This window comes from Dermacentor variabilis, chromosome 8, assembly GCF_050947875.1.
Source record: "Dermacentor variabilis isolate Ectoservices chromosome 8, ASM5094787v1, whole genome shotgun sequence".
NCBI lineage: Eukaryota > Metazoa > Arthropoda > Arachnida > Ixodida > Ixodidae > Dermacentor > Dermacentor variabilis.
The window spans coordinates 38512314-38538091 of record NC_134575.1 but is presented as its reverse complement, the minus strand read 5'-3'; the positions used below and the strand labels follow the sequence as shown (position 1 = coordinate 38538091).

General features: G+C 50.3%; 1 protein-coding gene across 1 annotated transcript in view; it reads left to right on the top strand.

Annotated features, from left to right (window-relative positions):
- The window catches only part of LOC142591366 (lysosomal alpha-glucosidase-like), a 51850-nt gene that overhangs the window by 2843 nt on the left and 23229 nt on the right, over positions 1-25778 (top strand). Inside the window, exons 2-8 of the mRNA XM_075703692.1 lie at positions 854-1007; positions 7129-7363; positions 7986-8123; positions 9459-9598; positions 20352-20514; positions 22070-22172; positions 23958-24223. Of these exons, the coding sequence (XP_075559807.1) occupies positions 854-1007; positions 7129-7363; positions 7986-8123; positions 9459-9598; positions 20352-20514; positions 22070-22172; positions 23958-24223 (1199 nt within the window). The remainder of the gene's footprint in view (positions 1-853; positions 1008-7128; positions 7364-7985; positions 8124-9458; positions 9599-20351; positions 20515-22069; positions 22173-23957; positions 24224-25778) is intronic.

Below are 25778 nucleotides of genomic sequence, written 5' to 3'. Positions count from 1 at the left end.
ATTTACATTATTTACAGTAATAACACAAAGTAATTAACAGTCATAAAGTCATTGATGGCCGGCAGCAAATCGGACGCTGCGGCCCGTGGCAAGAAGAACGAAAAATTTGAGTGAATGAAGGAAAGCTTTTCTCCGCTCCCTGTCTCTGGCTTTTAACCCCTTCGGTGTCTCGGGGCCACGTCATTTTCGACCAATCGTCGAGCCCGCTCAGGTGTCGTCATTTTCCTCCAATGGTAGGCGCCCGTGCAAGTGCCGTCACAATCGACTCAGGGGGGCTGCTCCAAGGGGCTCCATTGTCCGAGGGGTGACTTGCCACGGCGTTACCTCCGGGTTTGCAAGCGCTCAGCGGGGGGAGACGGGTTGTTCTCGAGCAACCTTTCAGAGCTGCAAAACAGCTTCACTCGGTTGAACAGCTTGAAGGGGCAGCGCAAAAAGACGATGATGTTCCTGCCTTCTGTCATCGTCTTTTTGCGCTGCCCCTTCAAGATGTTCAACCAGTACCAACTCGCCCAAATGTCGATCCTTCTACAGCTTCGTTCGGGACCAAGATTACCTGGAACCGTGCCAGGCTCCCGTTGCACTTTCGGGAAGAGTCAAGCAGGGGGACAATAGCTCGACATGCAGCGCACGACGGGGGGGTCGCCAACTTGTCTGACAGGTCCGGGAACGTGTTAGATGCGCTTCTGCGCACGTTAATTGGAATGCGACTGTGATCGGACGTGTTCGGGCAACTCAAGTGATGCCAGGAAAAGGGTCCGCACCATGAAGAGTAACGCGTTATGCAGAAAAGCTAAAGCTTTCAGTATCACGTACACAGACTAGCTAAATCTCACTGCAGCACTTGTCTATGCAGCCTTCACCCGAGTCGCCGGTCCCCCCCGCCAGTACCGCCCGGCGTACAGGGCGAGCGTTGCGGTTATCGTGTGGTACAGCATAAGAAGGAACCGCATCGGTCTCTGCCTAATCACCCTGATTGGCGTTCTTGGCTTCTTGATGGCCATTCAGAGGTGAGCGCTGTTGAGTGTATTTCTTCTTTTCTTTGACGGAAAAGTAGTACTGTAATTATTGTAAGCCGGAGCTCGGTACAATAGTTTTAGGCTTTTACGCTAGCGCATGACCTCGCTAGTTCTGGCTTTGTCTTCGGGGGTCATTCAATGGCCCCGGTATTCATTGGCCTTCGTTAGTCACAATTAAGCGTATCAATGCAATTAATAAGGACTTGGTTAACTCTTCTCTTTCTCGTGACCTAACCCCAATTGCCCCTGATAGAAGCAGGTTAAGCTCTTTACTAGACCTTCAAGTGATAAGCTTAAATTTAGCCGGTCTTGGGTTCCACTGTTGAGATAACAGAAGAAATTTCAGACCACGCATGTGTAGTCGTTTCCCTAAATTGTCCCGATTCAAAGGGTCATTTCACTTTTTCCACGTTCCATGACTTCTACAACGCTGATGACTTTTCCAATATACACCCACTTGCAGACCGTTTTGATTCACCTGTAAGACTCAGCAAGACATGTGATATTAAATTGATACTCTCGTAGGTCACTTCGAGTGCATCGTAAAGTAGTGCATCGATCACCTTCGTTCCTTTAGAAACAAAAGTAAACGAATTTAAGATTCCGTGGACAACGTGCAATGCCTTGCACTTATCGCAGCGCGTTCGTAGACTGAGATGCTGAAATCGTTCAAGTGACCGCGATGACTCTCACTCGCTTTTCTCCAGATTGAAAGGAAGAACTCCGTTCAAAAACTGCTGCCACCAACTATTTCTTCTACAGAGTGCAGCCGCCTAAATTATTTAAATTAGCGGTGGGTGAATATTTGAAGTTTTGAATACGAATATTCCTTGGTGGGCGTATTATAAACTTAGTCGTGACTCAGCGCTCGTCCTGTGTTCTCTCACCCTGTCCGTCGTTTCTTTTTTCGCGCTGTTACCATTATGAATGTCAACTAGCTATAGTCGACATCACTGATGGTTCCCTCGAATAGCACAATACGCTAGGTAAAGAAGGGCTTCCAGCTTACCAGCTGGGAATAAAGGCGTAATACTAAAGCTCCTCCATACTACTACCGCTGTGATGAAGAGCGATTTAGCGTAAACGTGAGCGGCCTTAGAGTTACTGTATAATCTCACTTCACACAGTAACTCTAAGCGCCCTGCACGGTGCAGCAACCTTGGTGGGGCAGAGCCTAAGCAGGCAAACAGCGCTACTATTGCTGTAACTAAGTGGAAAACATTAAAAAAGATGTTCAAAGGCAACGTGTTCGCGATTACGCTCCTGCCGAAAATTTACAGCAGCAGCGAAGCAGAATATACTTGGTTACTGCTATATTAGCTCGGTGTTTGTCTGGTCGAGCTCTGTGCCACCAGGTGGCTGCACCGTGCAGAACGTTCACGTTTCCGCCTCCACTTGTCTGGTAAAACGCCCAGTCTTCTTGCGCTCTTGCGTTTTCCCGATTACCGGACGCGTTAAAACTCTCTACTATGGAACTAATCCTCCGGCGTGAAGTAACGGCCGCAAATGCGTAAATACTGGCGCCGATCGAATACCGACAATCCGATGCGCTGCAGCTACTCCGCTCGTCTGCTGCCCTGCAGAGGGACACGATGTCGCAGCTTGACATATTGCCACTCGCTACGTCTGCCGCCCACAACGCAACAAAGGCGAATGATGGTGCTCGCGAAAAGACTGAGATCGACAATAATCGCGGAGCTCTCGTCAAGACGGAGTACGTTGCAACACAAGCAGACGACAGTTGCTGTGTGCCGGAAGTGCTTGAGTATAGTCATAAACTGTGCTTGTGCGTTTTCTTTCTGTTACTTTTGTTTTTATAGAAACAAATTAACCAACATTCCAACTATTACGAACAACATTTATTCACCGTAATGTTGGAACAATTATCGATGACGCGCGCCCTGGGCAGCCAATCGGATAGCTCGCCCTCCTGACGTCATATTGGCCACCACGCGTCACTAGGTGTGGCGCGGCTGAAAACACAGAGGAGCGGCGGCACTGCGATCGATAGCGACGCACGTTTTAAAAAACTAATAATAAATTACACTCTTTACGTGGAGCGCTTAAATGCGTCACTTAATGATCAGAAGCGCCAACCCCGATGACTCAGTACCTTTTGTACAAAATCGTCAAAATCGTTTCAGGGTCCATTTAATGATAAAGCTTGACGCCCTCCTGAATAAAACGATTTTAGTATCTCGCAATTTCAGTTTTCTTAATAATCGTTCCCAATTCGTCTTTCGAACCATCTTTCGTTTGACGTTGCTTCAGGAATACCGCAGGGATCGATCCCGGGTACTCTTTATAGTTTTTTAGTTGATAGTACCTCGCGCATAATGTCCTCTAATATCCGACTATATACTGAAGACTGCGTTCTTTATGACACTGTTTCTCGTATAACTGATCATCACCGTCTCAATGACTCTTTCTCACATTTCAGTAGAAGCAATGATACAGGGCAGTTGACTATAAACATCAATGAAACACTTTTAACGTCGTTCACCAGCAAACTAACCCGATCATGTTTTGCTTGCTCCCCTAATAATGACGTTGCTATAAAAATCACCGCCAAGCACTGGGCCGCGCGCCAGCGAAGCTGAAGCGCGTGGTCCCAGTGTTTATCACTGCATGGGTTAATTGCGACGGTTCTTTAAACTACGGCTTGGTAGGCTGCCGGATCCTTGGTACGCAGTCTATGCTTGCGCTCGGCTGCACGAGCCTGCTCTTGTGCCCAGGCTGCAGAATCGGCACGGTGTAGACGAGCTAGTTCCCGGTTCTGCTCGCGGTGTTGCTGATCGAAAGCTGCCTGCTCCTTAGGAGTACGTATGACGCGTGGCCTACCCATTTTGTAGTCGGAGAGAAACTGCTGCGCGCGCTCTCGGCTGCGACGGAGAGCAACGACTTCACTACTGGCGCAGCCAATCACGCGCCTCTCTTTCTTTTTTTCGCGCATAGGCATGGGGTTGCGGCGGATGAATTTTCAGCGTACAGGCGACGGACGGACGAATCGGCTAGCCATATACAGTTTCACTGTAATAAAAAGAAAGCGGTATCACAATTCAAATACTTAGATGGCGTCTGCACAACTAACTTTTCGTGGCACCGGCACATTAAGCTGTAAAATAAACTGGGTTATCGTCGTCGCCAATTCACTTCCGCACCTAAAGACACTGAACTGCAATAACATGAATCGTTAGTCCGCCCGATTTTATAATATGCTTCGGCGGTTTGAAACCATTATAAGGTTCTTGAAATCAGTGCGTTAGAAGGCACATAAAGAAAAAAAAACAATTAGTTTCGTTTTCCGTAGGGTATGACCGCAACGTTTCGCCAACCTCAGCTCTTCAATCTGTGAAATTACTATCGCTTTCGTTTCGATGGCATGTCGACTCTTTAAATTTACACATGCAATTATTAGCCCCTACTCGCTGACTGCAAATAGATAAGTTTCGCAAACAGTTCGTCGACTCGTCGTCATCATGACCTTAACATGACCCCTCTTTCATATAATTTGACTAATGTAATCCACACTAATATAATAAAATACAGCACTTTCCATCGCTCCGTTCATAGTCGGAACTCGTTACCCGGTTTCATCCGTTCCTTTCCATAACGTTACTTTATTGGAAAAAATATTGCGATTAACGTTCTTGCCCCTTTCTGTCTGCATAGTTGGTCTCTTTGCTACATCATTGCTACACAGGATTCGGCTCGGCGTTGCTTTCACCCGTCGCTACGCACACCTCATCGGCCAATCGAACAGCCCTGGTTGTGTACACTGCCAGATGCCCGAAACACTGCAACACGTACTGTGCGACTGCCCAGCATATATGCTGGAGCGAAGGACGTTAGACAGTTTCTTAGCCAGCGTTGGCAGGCAACTACTGTCGGAGGAAGCTATCCTCGGCCCATGGCCTGACACTGCAATTTCAATGCGTGCAACAAAAGTATTGTTGAAGTTCCTGCAGGACACCAAGCTCGACGAGCGGCTCTAGCGAGGCAACTGTCTCATGTACACAAGCACTCACCACTTCTCTTATAATCATCATCCATTCCAATACTTTCACTCCCCTTCCCTCTTCCCCAGTGCAGAGTAGCAGATTAGAGCGCACTAGCTCAGGTCAACCTCTCTGTCTTTCCTATCAATAAATTCTATTCATGGTCTCTATTGCTTGCGTTGGGCTTTTATGAGAGCTGTGCTGTTTGATTTCTTCTTCTTTAAATGCACGATGCGTTTTGTTCATGCCTCACATTTTCGTGCGCACCGACTTTTTAGTTTACCTCCCACCTCTTGCTATAGCCCAATAGGGCTGCAATATGTAAAAACAAAAGGACAATAAACGACGACATCTGGCACCGCGCCTGTTGACTGCCTTGAATATTTGCATAATGCCGACAACCGTGTGCGCACACTGCGCACACCATGGCGAAGGATAGACATGCGGACATGAGATACATGCGTGGTCCTTGCATCGCCGTCATTCAAGCTTGGTCCTCCGGCTCTCATCATGCCGTCGTTATCCCACCACAGTCGTCATACACTGGCCACGCATTCGTTGCCATTCCATCTTCGTGATGCTGTCGCGGTTGTTTTATCGTCGTCACCCCAGCTTCGTCCTCCGATTCTCGTCAAGCCGTCGTCGCCACACAGTCGTCGTCGTCGTGAGTTTGTTGTGATGCCGTCGTCGAGATGCCGTCGTGGTCGTTCCATGGTCTTGACCGCAAACTCGTCATTCGGCTATCGATACAGAGTCGTACTACTATACCATTCTCGTCTTGCCGCGTCGTTGTCCTGCTGTCGTCTTACCAATGTCGTCCCTGTCATACTATACCTTCGTCGTTCCATCGACGTCACTTCGTCATGCTATCGTAATCGTGCTTGTCTTCATTCAATCGTGGTCGCGCATCCGTTGTCGCTGCGTCATCGTCAGACGGACGTCATCATTGCATTGTTGCCAAACCGTCGTCTCCTTATAGTCGTCGTCGTGCGTTCGTTGTGATGCCATCGTTGAGATGCCCGTCGTGGTCGTTCCACGGTCTCCATCCCAACCTCGTCATTCGACTATCGCTACATAGTCATACTACTATACTATTATCGTCTTGCCGCGTCGTTGTCATGCTGTCGTCTTACCAATGTCATCCCTGCCATACCGCCGTCGTTCCATCGACGTCACTTCGTCATCCTACCGTAATCGTGCTGTCTTCATTCAATTGTGGTCACGCCTCCGTTGTCGTTGCGTCATCGTCACACGGACGTCATCATTACATTGTTGCCACACCGTCGTCGTCAAGCCGTCGTCGCCATACAGTCGTCGTCATGCATTCGTTGTGATACCGTCGTCGAGATGCCCGTCGTGGTCGTTCCACGGTCTCCATCCCAACCTCGTCATTCGACTATCGCTACAGAGTCATACTACTATTATGTTGTCGTCTTACTAATGTCATCCCTGTCATGCCACCTTCATCGTTCCATCGACGTCACTTCGTCATCCTACCGTAATCGCGCTGTCTTCATTCAAATATTGTGGTCACGCCTGCGTTGTCATCGTCAGACGGACGTCATCATTACATTGTTGTCACACCGTCGTCGCCACGACGTCGTGGTTACACAGTCTTCGTGAGACAGTCGCGTTCACGCCGTTGCCATCACACACTTGTCGTCATAACACTGTCGTCGTTACACTATCGCCGTTATTTCATAATCGTCACTTCGTCGTCGTCATGCATGCTGCCTTCGCCGTTCCGTCGACGTCGGTCCTTCTGCCCTCATTTCGTCATCGCCACCGTGTCGTCGCCATGGATGATGATGATATGTGGTGTTTAATGGCGCAAGGGCCAGGTGTGGCCAAAGAGCGCCATGACAAGTGGTGATGTTGACGATGTATTATGGAGATGTGACTTGGCTGTAAAGTGGCCTAAAAATAGTTGCTGTAAAGTGCATAAAATCTACGTGATATAACATTATGGAGTCGCCATGGAGTCACGGTCATGCGCGTATGATATTTAAGTTTCTGTGAGAACGGAGTAAGCAGTTAATCAATAATTAGTGAATCGATTGATAAGATTGAAGATTTCACTGTGCGACGCGCCGGTCTCGTCTTCGCGCTCGCAGACCCGTCGGCAGACTCACCTGGGCCCCCGCTCGCGCCGCCCCCTGGCTGCGACCTGCCGACTCCCGGTCCAGGACGTGCACGGGCGTGGACGTGGAGGGGCGCTTCGACTGCCATCCCGACGTCGGTCTGAGCCGCGTCTCGTGCGAGAGGCGGGGATGCTGCTTCCACGAGCCCAAGGCAGGCGCCGTCAACGTGCCGGCCTGCTACTTCCCTGCCGAATACTACGGCTACAAGGTATACAAAAGTTCTATTCGATTCGGTCAAGTTTCTCTGTACCTTCTGCACCTACTCACGGTGCACTGCGCCTAGATCCTCGATTCCCCGAGCTGCAGCGGTTAACCCTGCACCCCCGTGCTCGATTGAACGGGGTGCAAGACAAGGTGCCGCCGCGGTGCAGTGAGCCCTTCAACCTTGCAGCGAGTGGGTGCAGCCAAAGCCACCTAGACTTGGTCTAGGTGGCGTTAGTGCAGCCCGGCACCCCCTGCGCCTTTTCGTTTGTGGTGCCGTGCACCTTTTTTCTGAATCGAACAAACCTAAAGAATGCGCTACAGTCTCCTCTCTCCTCTCCGTTTCTGTTCTGCGTACGTTTCAATCGAACTTGCTCCCCCTCTCCTTCGCTAGCTAAAGTGTCCTATTTCCGAAAGCCGGGCCAGTGGGTAACTGGCAATGCGAAACACGGTTAAGAGTGCTAAGGCAAGGTGAAGACGACGTCGACATGAGATGTGCCCGCGCACCCGTCGTGTGCACTTTCGCGTTCGTATCCCTCGTCGTCTTTAAGGGGCTGTGACCGTGTTTCGCAAGCTTCGTCATCTCTCCTTCTGCCCTAAACCGCACTCTCGCCATCTCTCCTTACAAGTTGACGCACAGAAGGGAGTCTTCGAGCGCCGTCTTGAAGACTATCATGCGCCGCGTGTGGCCTTCGGGATTCCCGGAGGACGCCTCAGAGATCGAGGTCACGGCCTCCCTGTACGCTCCTGCGATCGCCCGCCTAACGGTGAGTGAAAATTTATGAACATCGGGGCGGTGGTTTTTTGCAGGGCACTCACTGATCACCGTCCAGAATTTCCGTCACTCGCGGTGAGTACGCAACGAGTTGCGTAAAACCCCCCACGGGGAAAAGTATACCGCAAAGTTTTCTAAACGAGATTTAGCAGTAGCCGAGACAGAAGCAAATAAAAATGTTTGGAGGTCATGGCTAGCTACCCTTTCTGCCACAAGTTCTCTCCCCACCGGCACCCGAGAGCGACATTTCCTCTGCTGTACGCAGTCTCCCGTAGTCTCTCATGTTAGAGACGAGGACACAGGTGACCATTGCGTCACAATAACCTTCTCCCATTCTTCTTTTTAGTCTGTATTCTCCTCTTGTCGCGCGGCGCATTTTAACATGACATTTTGCATGCGCCGCGCTTTTTCTGGGGACCCCGACATGTTCGCGCTGATTGCTGGCTGTTTTTTGTACGACTCGCGCTAAGCACGTGACGCGGAAGCGCCACTGTTGTGACGTCACAAGTAATTTGGGCACTGTGGAAGCTACGAGGCCCCTTAGCCAATGGGAAGGTCGAACGCCCATCGAGATGTGTTCATCCATGGCGCCGCACCGTCTGCTCGCAGCCGCAGTAATTAGCGGTATACAACGTGAATGCGCAAAACGGCACTAGCGTGTTAAGTATATCGCTGTAACGTATCATGTATCGAGCAAGAATAAAAGAAAAAAAGAAACTCTCTAGTCCCACCACTACTGAGACAGTTAGGCCAGGAACTATATTCCGATGCGCAAGGGTATTGTGTTACCTGTGTACGCCTCGTACCTTCGACACTGCTGCAAATGAGTTGCGAGATGGAGTATCGTTTCTGCTGGTGCGGAGACAGTCTAATTCGGTAAGAACGGCGGGTGGGGTCTTGCTTGAGTTTTCATCTGCTTTCGCTGCGTACATAAGTGTAATATATTGCAGGCACGATTATCAGCAAACTATCTAGGCGCCGGGATTGTTTGTTTGCCATGAATCTTTGTCACTTAGCTGACGATTTCCTTTTTCTTTCCTGTGCCAAGAAAGTTGTACGCTTCAAACGTTTCTTTCATTTGCTTACTTTTAGCATGCGTTTAGCTACGTTCTTTCGGCAAATGTATGTTTGTATTAGACCCAGCACAAACCCTTGGCTACGGGTCCAGGCAGCTCGTGGATACTTTTTGTGGCGTAATGTACGCGTGAATAACATTGAATCGATTTAGATGCCTAAAAAAAAAACTGGTGAGGCGTTCTTGAACAGGTGCTGCGGTAACATAAATCGTGAAAGTGAAGAAAAAAATACAGCGCATACATGCGCGCAGGTGACGTCATCCGAGGACATCTACCGCACCAGCGTTCCCTCGGTTACCGATCAGCACGAGGCCACGTCTCGCCTGATCACCGTGTACACGACCAAGGTTGGCGACGTGGTGGTCTACAGACCGGGAGACCGGCAGATACTGTGAGCCAACGCGCACGCTGTTGCGTCTCGAAACTGGCAGCTAACATTGCTGGAAAACAAACGCGTCTAAAGCTACGCGAATTCGACGGATGGGCGCCAACTGGAGGAACCCGTCGCGTGGTAATTTTTAGTGCCAGCACAGGTCGATGACTGTATATTGCAGTTGACGTAAGTTAAGTGGGGCGGCTTACACGTAGCTTTCAAGCGTACCCGACATTTCTCTCGTGCTGCAACAATTCCCTCTTCACGCTTCTACCGCACCCGAGAAGAGCCATGTAGGTTGAATTCAGTAACCATCCAAAGTGCCGGTGTGCAAGGGGGCATCGGGTGTGAACTGTGTTTGCTTGGCGTCGCCGTTCGTCGTAGTGTCACTTGCAGTTGCAAGTGACACTAGTGTGACACAAGTAGTGACACAAGTAGTGACACTATAGTTGCAAGTGCACTAGTGTCACTTGCAAGGGTCATTTGCAGTTGCACGTGACACTACGACGAACGGCGACGCCAAGCAAAACGCAAGAAACGTAGCTTTACTCGCTGCCACGATTAAACAACCATAGGCGCGTTCTGCTGTTCGGAACGAGGTTGCGGGCTCGATTTCCGGCCCATACGGTCGCATTCTGGACAGAGTCGACACGAAAGCTGCTCACGCATAGTTAGATTTAGGAAGATGCTGAAGCAACATCAGGTGCGTGATCGCAGCCCTCCACTAAGGCGACCCTCGTGGCGAAGGTGTAGCTTTGAGACGTATTAAAGGGATGCAGGAGCGAGACACTAAGAAGCTGAGTTAGTAAATTACCCTTCTACGATGAAAAAATAACGAAAAAAAGAACGCCAGCTCTTGCTGTGAGAGAAGGTGTGGCAAGCCACCGAAGACGCGAAACAAGAAAATACGGTTGGCGACTTCGCTCGGAAGTACCTGCAACAGCATCGCCGGGACGACATGGAACGGTGGGAGCGACCTTCCCTGTCTAGTTGATTGTTGAGTGCGACAACGCTGCATTGAATTCTACAGGCATCAAAGACTCAACATTGCCAGGTTTTGAAAACTTTTTCCTGCCTGAGAACGGACCTAAAGGCGAGAAAGTATCTCGAAGCGGTGGGGTCACGCTGACGTACTGGCTCGATGCTTAAGCGCGAAATTAAAAAAAAAACGGAAAGCGAGAATGGCCTTTATTTTCTCCACGTTTTTTAGAATATGCGTGAAAATGACTATGCGTGAGAGTGCTTTACTAGCGTAAATTAATTTCATGTTTTTTAGTGCGCCGTTAAAACCTGGTCAGTTTAAGGGGCGTAAGTGTCAACTGCAATGAAGTTGCATCGTTGCAAGAAACGGAGTGACAAATGAAGTACTAGCTGCCATGCAGCTGATAGTTGCGCTTCTTCTGTCGAGGGTTCTGGTATGCTTGATATTTGTCTTCATTTTGTTTGCACTATTTATCTGAGAAACTGAATTCTATCCTAGTTCAGTTCTGAAGTCACATCTGGTGCCTTTACACTTAACATAAACAAAAAGTATTCATTTGAATGAATAAATGAACGAACGAATGCTTTTTATTTCTTTTTCTGTACACGAAAGATCCTTGCTGTAGTAAAAAAGCTGCGAATAACACAACTTGACGCGTAGCACACTTAACAGATTGCTGGCGCATGAAATAGGCTTGAGTTCTGCGTGAATTAGTTTTTTTGCAAGGCTTCCGAGTGCACTTACACTAATAATACAAAGCGATTGCAACAATTCACACAGGGAGCATTGAAATTCGAGTGCATTGGCTATTTCACGCGCACAGGTGTGACAACGGAATAGACAAGTAAGGACAAGGCATAACGCTGTCAGCAACTTGCCTTGTCACTTTCATTGCCCCTTTTTAACAGGTAAAAAATAGCACTCTGTCTTCTCAAACCAACTTGGCCAACAGTATACTATCGATTGCGTGCAAATCAATTTGACGCTCCTGAGAAGGGTGCACCACCTGGGGCTACGATGCGTTAGGTGAAGCCCTATTTCCAACGTAGATTGAAGTTCGAGTTTCGGGTGCTTTTTAACGCGACAGTGTTAAGGAGCTCGTGTCGCAGAAAATCCGGTGGTCGGCGGCGTTGGCTGTGAGCGAAAAATCCCAGCAGGCAATTCATAAATAAAAACAACTTGCAAGATGGGCTGGGTGGGAATCGAACCAGGGTCTCCGGAGTGTGAGACAGAGACGCTACCACTCAGTCATGAGTTCGATGGTTCAAAGCGCGAAAAAGCGCCTCTAGTGAATACGGTGTTGCCTTAGAAACGTGCCGTAGACAGCTATACTGCGGTGTATATAGGTAATTATGAGCATGTAAATTACAGAAGTCGCAGTTAAACGAGTAGCGAAGTACGTTTCCGCTACATTTCTTCTGCGCTTGGCGCACACGCAGAGCCATCTTGCGGCAAACACAGAAGACCCCCTCCTCGCAAAGTACGGCGCTGCCCGACATGGGGTGCGCCACTCGCCCGCTTCTCCCCTTCGTCTCGTTGAGGGCATGCCGAGCGAATGAGTGGGCGGTACGTGCAAACGGGGTGCGATAACAATATCGCGTTCCACTCTTGAAGGTGAAGCTTAAGCGTGCTCCAATTTTTTATTCTGTCTTTTTTAAAATATAATTCGTGAGGCAGGACGTCACTTGCAAAGTAAGACGTAAGGCACGATAATGTGAACGACGGGTAAAGAAGAACGCGCTTTCCATTACTCTAATGGCGTATTGCGCTGTGATTCTGCGCAACCTTAGGCGATCCCCATTCGCAAGCCGAGAAATGCGAACTTGTAGAATTAAGACGCCTACTGCTGCTGCTTAGTACGATAGGCCCGATGCATTACGTACGGTGAGAACGGGAAGCATACAGCTTTAGCCATTGGTAGCTTTCCTCACGTTGCCTGCTTTCAATTTTTCCTTGAAACAAATTGCGCCTCCGCAGAACCACCGTCAGCTAATGTCGGCCTCTCCACCTTCCTTTTTTTCGCGGCCGTGGTCGCGTGCCGTGTATGCATAGTAATTCGCACGGGCGCCTTGTAGTAAACATGAGAGAAAACTTGGCGCCACGATGAGAAAGCATCGATGTCTAGAGCCACACTAGATCTTTTAGAATCCTAGTGCCTGTCGTTCTTACGTTCTTGCGTCCGCGTGTTTCTACGCGTGCATCAATGTGCTAAAACGTGGTTCGTGCATGCCAACGTGAGAATGCACGAAGAGTAAGTGCGTTGCATCAGGCTTGAAAGACCTCTCGGTGCTTCACGCGTTGTTGTATTGCGTAATCGTGCGCCATTATGTATGTATGCATACCTATCTCAAGGTGTGTATACTGTTACGACTTTGCACCGCTGCCACCACTGTTACGACTTTGAGGTGGTCCCGTAGCGCTCGTCACCCGTTTCGTGACAGAGCGTTGGTAGCGAAGACTCCGAGTCAGGCGTCGGTGAGAATAACAAAAGGGACTTTATACACTATATACAGGTCATTATACAGGACATGAAGGGATCGGCACTGGGGCCGAGAGCTCACAGCAAACGCGACTGTTCTCGCACGGCGACGTCCGGCGAAAACGCGTGACACATCTCACTCCAGTCGAGAGCGGCACTCTGCTCCCGGTGGGTCGGCGGATCCGGTTTTCCAGGCGGCGCGCCGCGGCTTATAAGCCCCCAGAAACCATTGTCACTCAAACGGCCCAATACAAAGTGAGCACTCGACGGTCGTCGGAGGGGGTCCAACCAGCGATCACGCTCGCCACCCCGTTCAAAACTGGCGGGCGCGGTGACCTCCAGGGAAGGGGATGTATGGCGCCGGGCTGTCTGGCACTTGGCGACACGTTTGAACATGTTGCCCGCCGATGCTTCTCCGGAGGACACCACTGCCTGACGGCTCAGCATCTTGACTTGTCAAGGGAGAATTAGGGCGCTGTGCCTTTCGGCGCAGCCCCGGGTTTGTCCAAAGGGCGCTCGCAGGAAAATTCTCCATCTTGCGGATTCGGAATCCGGGCTTGTGGTAATGGCACAACAGCATCCCCGCCCTCAGATAAGGCGCCGGGAAGACGAGCTGCCTCCACGTGGCTCGGATGCCAGGCGCGCACGTTCGTCAGGCTCGTCCAAGTTTACGTCCAGTGTCGGGACGCCAGGTCACTTCACGTGCCCAGGTCCCACTCGCCAGGACAGGAGCTCGGCTCACCGCGTTGTCGCCAAGGCACCTCAACCAGTTCCGCTCGGGTCGTTCCTAAGCCCTTGCTTCTCGCCACTGGTCCCGGTTGGTCGTTCTGCAGCTTGCAAAACCGACCGGCAAAAGGCAACACCCAACACGAACAAGTGCCCTCTGTCTCCCGTCAAACACCAGACAAGGCTATAATCCAAATCAACCTAACTGAATTGCTATCCCCCTTTTTGCTTCCGCTGCAACAAGAGGCAGGTGTACGATCTAGTATACAAGGCTCAAACAACCCTTTTTCAAATGAACAACACACCAAAGATCAGGAACAATTAATAATCAGCAATAACAATGAAAAATAGAATGGTCCCCTTGAAATCACTTGGACCGAAAACATACTACTGAGGAAGCCAATGAGGTCATTCATTTCTCCCCCGATCTCCCTGTGAACAGGACAGGTCGTCGCGAAGCAAGAGAAGGTAAGTAACGAGTAGGAACGAGTAGGCCACTGAAAGAAGCGAGGCCTAGAATGCACGACTTAGAGCGTCAGCGTTCGCGTTCAACCTTCCCTTCTTATAACGGACAACGAGGCTGTGCTGCTGGAGGGTCATGCTCCATCTCAGCAAACGGCCGCTTTTAGAGGACATGCTACTTAACCAAGTTAGAGGGCAATGGTCTGTTTCCACAACAAACTTAGAACCGGAGACATAACAAGCCAGCTTCTGAACGGCCCACACAACGCAGGCGCACTCTTTCTCAGAGGTACTGTATGCCTCTTCTCTACAACTTAGTTTGCGACTTAAATACAAAATTGGTCGTTCATGACCACTAGCATCTTCTTGGCATAGTACCGCTCCCATGCCGCGATCACTCGCGTCGCATTGAATGATGAAACCTTTCGAAAAGTCTGGTGCCGTCAGAACCGGCTTATGGCTTAATGCTCGCTTCAGCATTTGGAACGCATTTTCTTTCTTTGAGTCCCACGTCACCTTAACGGGCTCCGACTTCCGAAGTGCGTCGGTTAGCGGGCTGGCAAGGTCAGAGTAGTCTCTCACATAGTGTTGGTAATATCCAGCTAAACCTAAAAAGGCCCGTATATCCGTCTTCGTGGTTGGCCGGGGATAGTTCAAAATAGCAGCTACCTTGATGTCGGACGGTCTACGCCGGCCGCGCCCCACCACATGGCCCAAATAAGTCACTTCACCGCAACCTAGGTGACATTTAGCTGGTTTCACAGTAAGACCTGTCTCTTTCAACCGGCTCAACACGACTCGCAAGTGCTCCAGATGTGATTCCCAAGTGTCCGAAAATATGGCAACATCATCGAGGTACGGCAATGCGAACTCGCCTAAACCATGAAGCACTCTGTCCATCAGGCTAGAGAAACAATACGGCGCGTTTTTGAGGCCGAAGCTCAACATGAGTGGCCGGAACGTTCCAAGCGGGGAAACGAAGGCGGCATAGCGGCTAGCTCGTTCCGTAAGGGGTACTTGCCAATAGCCTCGCACGAGATCCAGGGTAGATATATAATTTGCCTTCGACACTGTCTCTACCCTTTCTTCCAGGTTCGGTATCGGATATGTCTGATCTCGGGTTATCGCGTTCAGACGCCGATAATCGACACATGGCCTAGGATCTTTTCCTGGAGCCTGGACTAGTATCAAGGGCGACGTGTAGTCGCTCTCACTTGGTACTATAACCCCCAAGTCACGCATGCGCTGAATCTCCTCAGCCATGATTTTTTTCTGCACGGGCGAACAACGGTACGGTTTACTGCGGATCGGTTGATCAGAGGTTAACTCGATGTCATGCTCTAGGACTGTTGTTCTTCCGGGACGGTTCGAAAAAACCTCCCTAAACTCTGAAATGATTCCCTTTAAGTCCTCCTTTTGGGCGGCACTTAGACGCGCTTCCAACGTCAGCTGTTCCACCATTAGCTCTAAACCACATACCTTCATATCAGCCGTCGTCAGGATTTCGGCCCCTTCCTCATCGTCAGCATTTATCGTCATGCTTATGATCGCGCGACGCTGAATGTAGGGTTTCATCAAGTTACTGTGGTAAATTTTGTTGTGCCGTTTCCCTAATTTAACTTCGTAGTTGGTATCGGAAAGCTTAGTTACAACCTTTGCGGGCCCCTCCCAATGAACCTCGAGCTTGTTTTTTTTCGACGGTCGCAGCAACATCACTTGGCTACCTTCTTCGAAGGTGCGTTTTTTTGCTGACTTGTCGTAGTATTCCTTTGACAAGGTTTTCGCCGCCTTCATGTGGCTCTCTACAATATCTTTGGTTTTCCCGAGCCTCTGGAGGAGGTCAAGGACGTACGAGACTACATTTGGGTCGTCGTCACTGCCTTCCCAAGACTCTCGCAGCATGCGCAACGGAGTTCTTAGGCTCCGGCCATATACAAGCTCCGCGGGACTAAAGCCGGTGCTCTCATGGGGAGCCGATCTCAAGGCGAACATAGCGGCGGGAATGCAGGCCTCCCAGTCACAGTGACGCTCAAAGCACAGGGCTCTCAATATTCGCTTCAGCACCGAGTGCATACGCTCTACTGGGTTAGATTGCGGGTGATGGATGGAACTGTGCACTACCTTAATGCCGCATCTTTCCAAAAAAGTAGAAGTTAGGCAGCTGGTGAAGACGCTGCCATTGTCGCACTGAATCTCGGAAGGGAACCCGACGCGTGCAAATATTGAGAGCAGAGCGTCCACGACCTGGGAGGAATTTAGCTCCTTAAGAGGTACTGCCTCGGGGAACTTGGTCGCGACACACAGGGTGGTCAGAACATACCTACAACCGTTCGTTGATTCTGGCAGAGGGCCTACAATATCGATTACTAGTCGCCGAAAAGGTTCGGATATGACTGGCACCAACTTCATCGGTGCCTTCCACTTGTCAGTGGATTTGCCGATTCTCTGGCAGGTGTCGCAAGAGCGCACGAATTGTTCGACATCCTTCCAACAATACGGCCAATAAAACTCCTGAGCCATTCTAGCCTTGGTCTTTTTCAAGCCAAGATGCCCTGCCCACGCGTTTTCGTGCGCGAGTTCCAGTAACTGTCGGCGATATTTCCGAGGAATCAGAAGCTGTTCATATTTGCGACCCTGCTTATCCGTGTAGCGGCGGTACAATAAGCCAGATTCCTCGTAAAATGAAACCCTCTTTTTTTCCACTCCCAGTTTGACGCTCTTCATCAGATCGGCTATTGAACAGTCTTCCTTTTGCTCACGAATCAGAGTTTCTCTTTCAACTGCAGCTAGCTCCTGCCAGCTGGCGGAAACCGGAGCGAGTATGGAGCCTGCGTCGCCTAACTGCGGCGTCGTGTCCATATCGCGGCTAGCACTGCACGCGTCACTCCCACTCACTTCCAGGACCCGCTCGCCTAGGCCAGCCTCCGAGCTCTGCCTCTCCCGTGACTGCTCGCCACTCAAGTTACCTTGATCAGTCCGTGTGCCGCACCGCCTTTCGCTCACCGACTCAAAGTCAAGTTCCCTCGACAGCTGGCGCGCTTTGGATCGCGTGAGGGCCATGTACGCCACGTCGGCAAAGAATGATTTCCCCTGATCCTTCAGCAGCTGTTCCGAGCTATTTGAGAAGAGGTAGGGAAAGTGCTCCGGGAGGGCGGCAGACACAGCGGCTTCTGTGTTCAGTTTCCCAAACTCTCCTTCAATGATAACCGTTGCGATCGGTAAACAGACACTCTCCTCCTCGGCCACTTGCCGTATCCAAGCGCACTCTCCCGTAAAATCATTCGAGGAGACGAAAGACGGGTGGACAACGTCCATAGTTGCTGCAGAGTCCCGAAGTGCTCGGCACTTCCTGCCGTTTACCTTAATTTCCCGCATATATGGCTCCAAGAGTCGTATGTTTTTGTTAGTTTCCCGTATTGTTGCAAAAGCAATTTTCTCTGGGCAGCTCGCAGCGATGTGCCCTTGCTTTTTGCAATTGTAGCAAGTTAACGGCTTCCGTTTTTCAAAAGAACGCGTCGTATCGTTTCGCTGCTTGGGACCATCGTTAGCATTCTGAGACGTATTCTGTCCTTCCCTTACAGTTTCTTTGGTAAGGGACTCGTCTTTCCGAAACTCGCGACGCGTGATTTGCTTCCGTTCGTCGGGCTTCCCGGAAAACCCATCTCTCCTATCTGCTTTTTCTACGCGCACTGCGTTGCTGTGCAAGCTGCGGCGGGTGTAATACTCTTCCGCTAATTCTGCTGCCTTGTTTAGCTTAACCTCTTTTAGCCTATCTTGCAGCCAGAGCCTGACATCCTCATCAATGCAACGGTAGAACTGCTCCAACGCGATGCATTCGACGATTTTGTCGCGGTCGTCGTAAACCTCTTCGCCCTTCAGCCATTCCACCAAGTCGGCTTTTAGACGAAACGCGAAGTCAACATTCGACTCCTTGCCCTTTTTTGCATAGCGGAACCTCTGCCGGAAAGCTTCGGGCGACAATTTGTACTTCCGCAGTAGCGCTTCCTTCACATCACTGTAGCTCTCAAACGCCTCTTTCGATAAGCAAGTTATTACGTCTGATGCCTCCCCAGGAAGCAAGGCTAACAGATTCTGTGCCCAGAGGGATCGCTCAATGCTATTCCGTTCGCACACGTGCTCAAATTTCACGAGGTATTTGGCCATATCCTCTCCGACGACAAAGGGTGGAAGTTGATCGCGTATTCTCGGAACATTAGAAGTGAGACCAGGCGCGGGCGAGTTATTTCGGATCTCCAACTCTTTCATTTTAAGCTCGTGCTCGCGACGTTCTCTCTCTCTCCTTTCCTCCTTTTCCTCCTCGCGACGTTCCTTTTCTCTCCTCTCCTCCCTTTCCTCCTTTTCTTTCCTTTCCTGCTCGCAACGACGTTCATTGATACCCGCCAAGGCCTCTGCGGCTTCCTCAGCCGTTACGTCCCCAGTTTTCATGACCTCAAGGATCGCATTCTTTCTTTTGGTTGAGCCCAACTCAATGCCCAACTCCTCACAAATTTCGAGAAGTTCCTTCACCTTGTACTTCTCCATCGTTCACACTGTCCTCCTGCTGTTTACCCTTTTTGAATATACCTGCTGTACGCTACTATAATGCTACTAGTAAGACATATGCAAGTATTTCACACACTGCCCTGTTTACCCCCTCAGCATCCCCTGGTTTTCAAAACACTCTTACTAGGCTTGAAACACACAAGGTTATCACAATGCAACACCAAATCCTTCCCTAAGCTACTATAACCTGTGTCAGAGAAAGTCTGGTGTTTGAGGTAAACTTCAGGCACTCACCGCGCCGAGGTAGCTGATGCCGGTCAATCCCGTAGCTGCCATCCACTGTTACGACTTTGCACCGCTGCCACCACTGTTACGACTTTGAGGTGGTCCCGTAGCGCTCGTCACCCGTTTCGTGACAGAGCGTTGGTAGCGAAGACTCCGAGTCAGGCGTCGGTGAGAATAACAAAAGGGACTTTATACACTATATACAGGTCATTATACAGGACATGAAGGGATCGGCACTGGGGCCGAGAGCTCACAGCAAACGCGACTGTTCTCGCACGGCGACGTCCGGCGAAAACGCGTGACACATCTCACTCCAGTCGAGAGCGGCACTCTGCTCCCGGTGGGTCGGCGGATCCGGTTTTCCAGGCGGCGCGCCGCGGCTTATAAGCCCCCAGAAACCATTGTCACTCAAACGGCCCAATACAAAGTGAGCACTCGACGGTCGTCGGAGGGGGTCCAACCAGCGATCACGCTCGCCACCCCGTTCAAAACTGGCGGGCGCGGTGACCTCCAGGGAAGGGGATGTATGGCGCCGGGCTGTCTGGCACTTGGCGACACGTTTGAACATGTTGCCCGCCGATGCTTCTCCGGAGGACACCACTGCCTGACGGCTCAGCATCTTGACTTGTCAAGGGAGAATTAGGGCGCTGTGCCTTTCGGCGCAGCCCCGGGTTTGTCCAAAGGGCGCTCGCAGGAAAATTCTCCATCTTGCGGATTCGGAATCCGGGCTTGTGGTAATGGCACAACAATACCTATCCCAAGGGCACGGGATCGAATGCCGGCCGCGGCTGCTGCATTTCGATGGGGGCGAAATGTAAGAACGTCCGTTTGCCGTGCATTGGGTGCACGTTAAAGAACCCCGGGTAGTCATAACTGATCCGGAGTTACCCACTACTTTAATAGGGTCTGGGCTAGAGAGTGTTGGTATGGCTTCATTACGGGAGACAGCGCGTGAAATAACGTGACAGAAAGCAAAGGAAGATTGCGCAAGCGCTGCAGATCGCCTGTCCAGTCTTTCTTACTTGTCACGTTATCTTACGCATTGTTTCCCGTAATGATCCCCCACTACACCGTACCTCGCAATCAGATCGTGGTTTTGGCCCGTAAAACCCCAAAATCAAAGAAAATGTATGTATGTATGTATGTATGTATGTATGTATGTATGTATGTATGTATGTATGTATGTATGTATGTATGTATGTATGTATGTATGTATGTATGTATGTATGTATGTATGTATGTATGTTGTTCGTATGCCATATTTATGTATGTATGCTCTATCTATGTATGCACATACGAGCGCATGTATGCAATGCGTTTGCATATAATTACAGGTTCGAGACGGACCTGTCCCGACTGGTGTACACTCCCCGGTTTGTGCAGCTGGTGACGCTTGTACCGACCACGAAACTGTATGGCCTCGGAGAGAGTAGGGGACCGCTGGAGCGCAACATCGTCCATCCTCACGTTGGGTTTAACCGGGACCTGCGAATGCTGGTGATTGTGTCTTCGAGTCTCTCTCTCTCTCTCTCTCTCTCTATTGAAAGTTCAGGGGAGAGGGTTATTCTGTAAGCATCCACCTAGTGGACTGTCCGTTTCGTCTGCCATTCATTGGCTGAAGCTGAACCAGTGAGACGGAAACTAACCGTTGGCGCCTGTTTGTTTCTCCTCACTGCTACCCCAGTCCAGACAATCAGCACTTCAGCTGCAGCCAAAATTGACATGTCCGCTAGGTGGACACTTACGGAAGCCGCGGTTCCGTCTGCAAATAGGAGATAGTACGCTTTCTCGTCCGTGTTCCGTCCACTTAGACAAGAATTAGAGGTGCACACACATACACAATAAAATGTATCAGTTTAGCCTGACAAAGTATTCTTTAAAAAGTCTATTTTCTTAATTTCTTGACAAGATGTTGATTATTGCAAAAACGAACGCGAGCCTTTTTAACGCGACAGTGTTAAGGAGCCCGTGTCGCAAAAGAGCCGGTGTCGGCGGCGTTGGCCGTGAGCGAAAAATCCCAGCAGGCAATTCATAAATAAAAACAACTTGCAAGATGGGCTGGGTGGGAATTGAACCAGGGTCTCCGGAGCATGAGACGGAGATGCTACCACGCAGCCATGAGTTCGATGGTTCAAAGCGCGAAAAAGCGCCTCTAGTGAATACGGTGTTGCCTTATTTTATTCTTGAATGTCGCGCCATAACCTGCAGTGCCGGTACGCCAGTGTCACGTCACCGGCGTCAATGTCTCTTCTCGTATTTCGGCCATCGTGGCGCAGCGAATTTACGTGTCCTGTCAAGTACGCACCGTGGTATGTACAGATTTTCGCTTGAATGAGAAACACACGCATTAGTAAGATAAGTCACATTTCGCCCAAAAAATTATACAAGACGAAAAAACAAGAAGAAATGATTGCGTATTTCAGGAATAATCCGTTTACTATGAGTACCTCACTCACACGCCATCTCGAAGTACACTGGAAAACACGAACACGCACGCAGATATATAGTGATAAAAGTAAAGGCACCCGAGGGGGTCGATTTCTTTCTCCGCTCCTCGAGGTACCGCTACCAAGGTCAATCTCGGCGCGCGTTTGACCTTCAGCCGCCGGCGCGCAGGTGCGAAGGTGGGACGTCACGTCACGTGACTCGCTGCAGAGAGGCGTTGCAGCTGCGCTCGCTCGAGCCTCGCCACCGTGTAGCACGTGACTAGGCGAGGGTTTAAGGACTTTTCGCCGGCGCTTGGTCGCTCAGCCTCGCCATGAATGACGTACGCGCCAGTGCGTGCGCGTCAACTCTTCGCCGCAGGCTTAGTCTGAGCACCCTGCCGATATAGCTCGCCGGGAACGAGCACTGAAGAACCGTGTGTAACCATGCTTAACAGAGCTTTCGCTCTTATAGCTAGAATCAAGCCACGTTGGACCTCAGCCACTTTTTCGCTAAATTCACAAGGATGCCGGTTTCTCCGAGTCGGAGGCACCTTTAGTGCTGCTGCTTATGCCGCAGGGCCAAATTATTTACTCTGCTGCGCGCACGTCTGCATGGCTCTGTGCAGAACGACAGCACGCACTTCTTCCACGGAAGCCACCCGTTCTACATGGGCTTCGACCGCCTGGGAACGAGTTTCGGCGTCTACTTCCGCACAAGTGCCATATTTGGTGAGAGCGCGGCCGCCCGAACCAGCATTAAAGCATATTAAAAACGTTAACTTCTCGAGATAGAAAGACTTCGTCATGTCGGTCTATCACCATATGAAGAAAACTGACAATGAAGCAGAGAAATCAAAATGGGGAAATTAATTATGAATTACGTAAACGTAGAAATATAATAAGAAGAAAGAATAAACGAAAGTGGTCGAAACGACAGCTTACCGCAGGTAGAAGCGGAATTCACAACGTTTGCATCAGGCATGTGGTGCTGTGGCAAAATAAGTTAATACAGTAAAGGAAACATTGGTGGGGATGAGTTGTCCCTGTTCTGCCAAGAACGTAGTAATTATCGGGTTTTCATTCCGAAAGCCGCACAGTGCGTCCGTAGGGGAAGTCGTAGTTGGTGGCCTGAATTACTTCTAATGCCAGGGCAAGCTGCATCGGCAATGGTCCCAACAGCGATTTAGCATTCTTATTACCGTCACAATGTCGCCGCACCGATCGGAAAGGGAAACGGTAAGCTCGTGCTAAGCGGTAGAATGCGAAATCAACCGAGAGGCCATGGTATTCTGGCTAGATACATCATAGTAACGGTGAAAACAGCACCAACGAAGGTCATATTCTGGACCAATGATGTCTGACGTCATACCATTTTGGGTTCACGTAGGCAAACATTGGCCTGACGTCCTCTCCGTTGGGGCTGGCCCACGGCGTACGCTATAACATACCTTGGTGACATTGACTCATCGGTTAAGGCAATGCGCCATTCCGTTATGCGGGGATCACGTTCGAGTGTCGTAGAAACCGCGACTGTTTTGAGGCGACAATGTTTTCAGCGTCCTAGAGTCAACAGTTCGTCTAAAGAAAACCTCTGCAAACCGATAGCTCGGAAGATTAAAAATAACGCGTTCCTTACGAAGCGTGGAAGCACTTACAGCTGCAGCACGATTTAGCGTTGCGCTTGATGAACCTCTCGAAAATAGTTGTGATGTGTTGGTGCGATGCAAGAGCGCAAGACAACCAGCTGCTGCTGCGCAGAAGGAACAGCGCCTCGGCAGCTACCAGGCGTCTCACAACGCTGGTCAAATGACGTAGCGCCGCCAGGGGGCGTTGCGGTCGTCGCACGTTGACGGCACACGAGATGCAACCGACGGCGTTATTTAGCGCGCCACGAAATATTAGGCAACGTTATCTCGACGTTGCCTCTCAGACCAATGCACACGCACACACTCCAGCAATCGGGGCGTCTGAACGTCACCATGATGGTGTCTCCACAATGTGTGCGCGAGTCCCATATTGAAAAAAAAAACAACTACAACGGCGACGACGACGGCGTTCTTGCGCCTCGGGAGTAGGTAGAAAATAATATATCTGGCGTTAACATGCGGAGCGTTTGACTTCGCACCAACGCGACCTTAGCTGCTGTTTTGTTTAAACGATTAAACTCTAAATATTTACGCACACACTCAGCGTAGGTCACGTGAAATCTGTGCTACGTCATAACGTCGCTTCTGCGCCGGCCAGAATCACTGTAACGGCTGCAATTCATCTCCGCGAAGCAGCTGCATTGCTTTAAAACGCTGAACCCTATTTACAGGTGCAACCCGCTGGTGTGATGTCATTGTTGGCTTTACGTGCCGGGTGCGTTGCCAAACCTATAGTGCCAATGCATTGTCACTATAGCACCACTGTTTCGCAGGGACATTGCCAGCATATTGCTGCAACGTTGTCACCGCACTGCCTGCCTGTTGCCCGATGTGTCGCCAACGTTCTGTCAATGCTTTGCCAATGCAGAGGTGCTGGGCCACCCGACGCCAGCACTCACGTTCCGCTCGCTAGGCAACCAGGTGGACGTGTTCGTGTTCGGCGGCCCGTCCCCAGCCGACGTGGTGCGCCAGTACCTGGACGTCGTCGGGAGGCCGGCCATGCCCCCGTTCTGGGCCATGGGCCTCCACGCGTCCCTGCCCCGAATGCCGACACGCCTCGACCATGGCGCTCCCGACGACAGCGACGGCGAGGACCCGTTGAGGGCGCTGCTCACCAACTCAAATTATCACGTGGTACGCGTCGAGTCGCATTCATATAGGTGTAACATGGGAGTAACTTTAAGGGATAAGAAAAGAGCAGATTGGGTGAGGGAACAAACGCGAGTCAATGGCATCTTAGTCGAAGTCAAGAAAAAGAAATGGGGGGGGGGGCATGGGCAGGACATGTAATGAGGAGGGAAGATAACCGATGGTCATTAAGGGTTACGGACTGGATTCCAAGGAAAGGGAAGCGTAGCAGGGTGCGGCAGAAAGTTAGGTGGGCGGGTGAGATTAAGAAGTTTGCTGGGAAGACATGGCCACAATTAGTGCCTGATCGGGGTAGTTGGAGAAGTATGGGAGAGGCCTTTGCCCTGAATTGAGCGTAGCCAGGCTGATAATGATGATGGCGCGTCGAGTGCAAACGTTGGAGCCACCGCATTTCGTTTGCCAAGTTCTTTAAGGGAGGGAGAGAGATAAAGAAAAAAAATACTAAGGTTGATTGAGCAGAGAAGCACTCTTTCTTGCTCTACACTGCACGGGATAAAAGGAATATATAGGAAGGCTATTTATTTTTTCTTTGCACCTTCACTTCGTGCCGGCTCGTGTAGACTTTTCTAGTGCCGGGCAGAGGCTATGACGTCATGTGTTGCATTTAGCTAGCTGGGCTGTAGCCAATCAGAGCAGCCGGCGTGCCTTCTTCTGCATCAGCAGGCGAAAAGCGCCTGGCTCCGGACTTCGCCTGAGTTCGCACTTACTGGCTGCGTATTGGCCCGTATTGACTAAAGCTAGACGCCCGATGTACGAGTTTACTTTCAAATCTAGACGAACTGCAGCTAAATGCATCGCGAATGCGCACTACACGAAGACGAGTTCTCAATGCGTATAATACAGCGCGGAGTCTGAAACCGCTCGCACCATCGGTAAGTAGGATAATTTTATCTTCTTGCAAGACTAGCTCTCCTTCCTCTGTGACACGTGGTCACGCCAGCACTTCGCTACTGTCTTTGCAGCGAATTTTTACTATCGTCGCTATATCAGCGCCGACAGTATCACACAAAATGGCGCCACGCGTTTGCAAATGCCAGCCTGCTTTTTTGTCCTCTGCTACCTACACTCATCGAAACCGCAGTGTAGAAAGTGCGGTTTTCACGCTACACTGCAGTTATAAAATTGGGTTCGTGTAGGTGGGCGGTGCTACTTTTCTACACCAAGGAAAAAAAATGGCGACTTCCTAATCTAGCTACACTCGTTTACACAGTGTAGGTAAAAATAGCCCTAGTGTAAATATAAAGAGAAAAAAAACGAGCTACACGGGGCATGCCGCAACAATAGAGGTGACGACGCCACTGTTCATATGACTGCATGACGTCATAGCTGGTACATGCCACACTGGCTGTGACGACATCCATGGCACTATGTGAGCCGGAAAAGGAGCAAGGGTTTCCATATGCACCGGAAAAAGAAACGACAATATATCATGCAAGATTAGGTTTCCTGCTGCGTACTGCGGAATGATATTCTGCATGCTAACGGCAGCATTATCCACTCACTAGGAAAATATTTTCAGCGCACTCAAAATGTGTTTCAA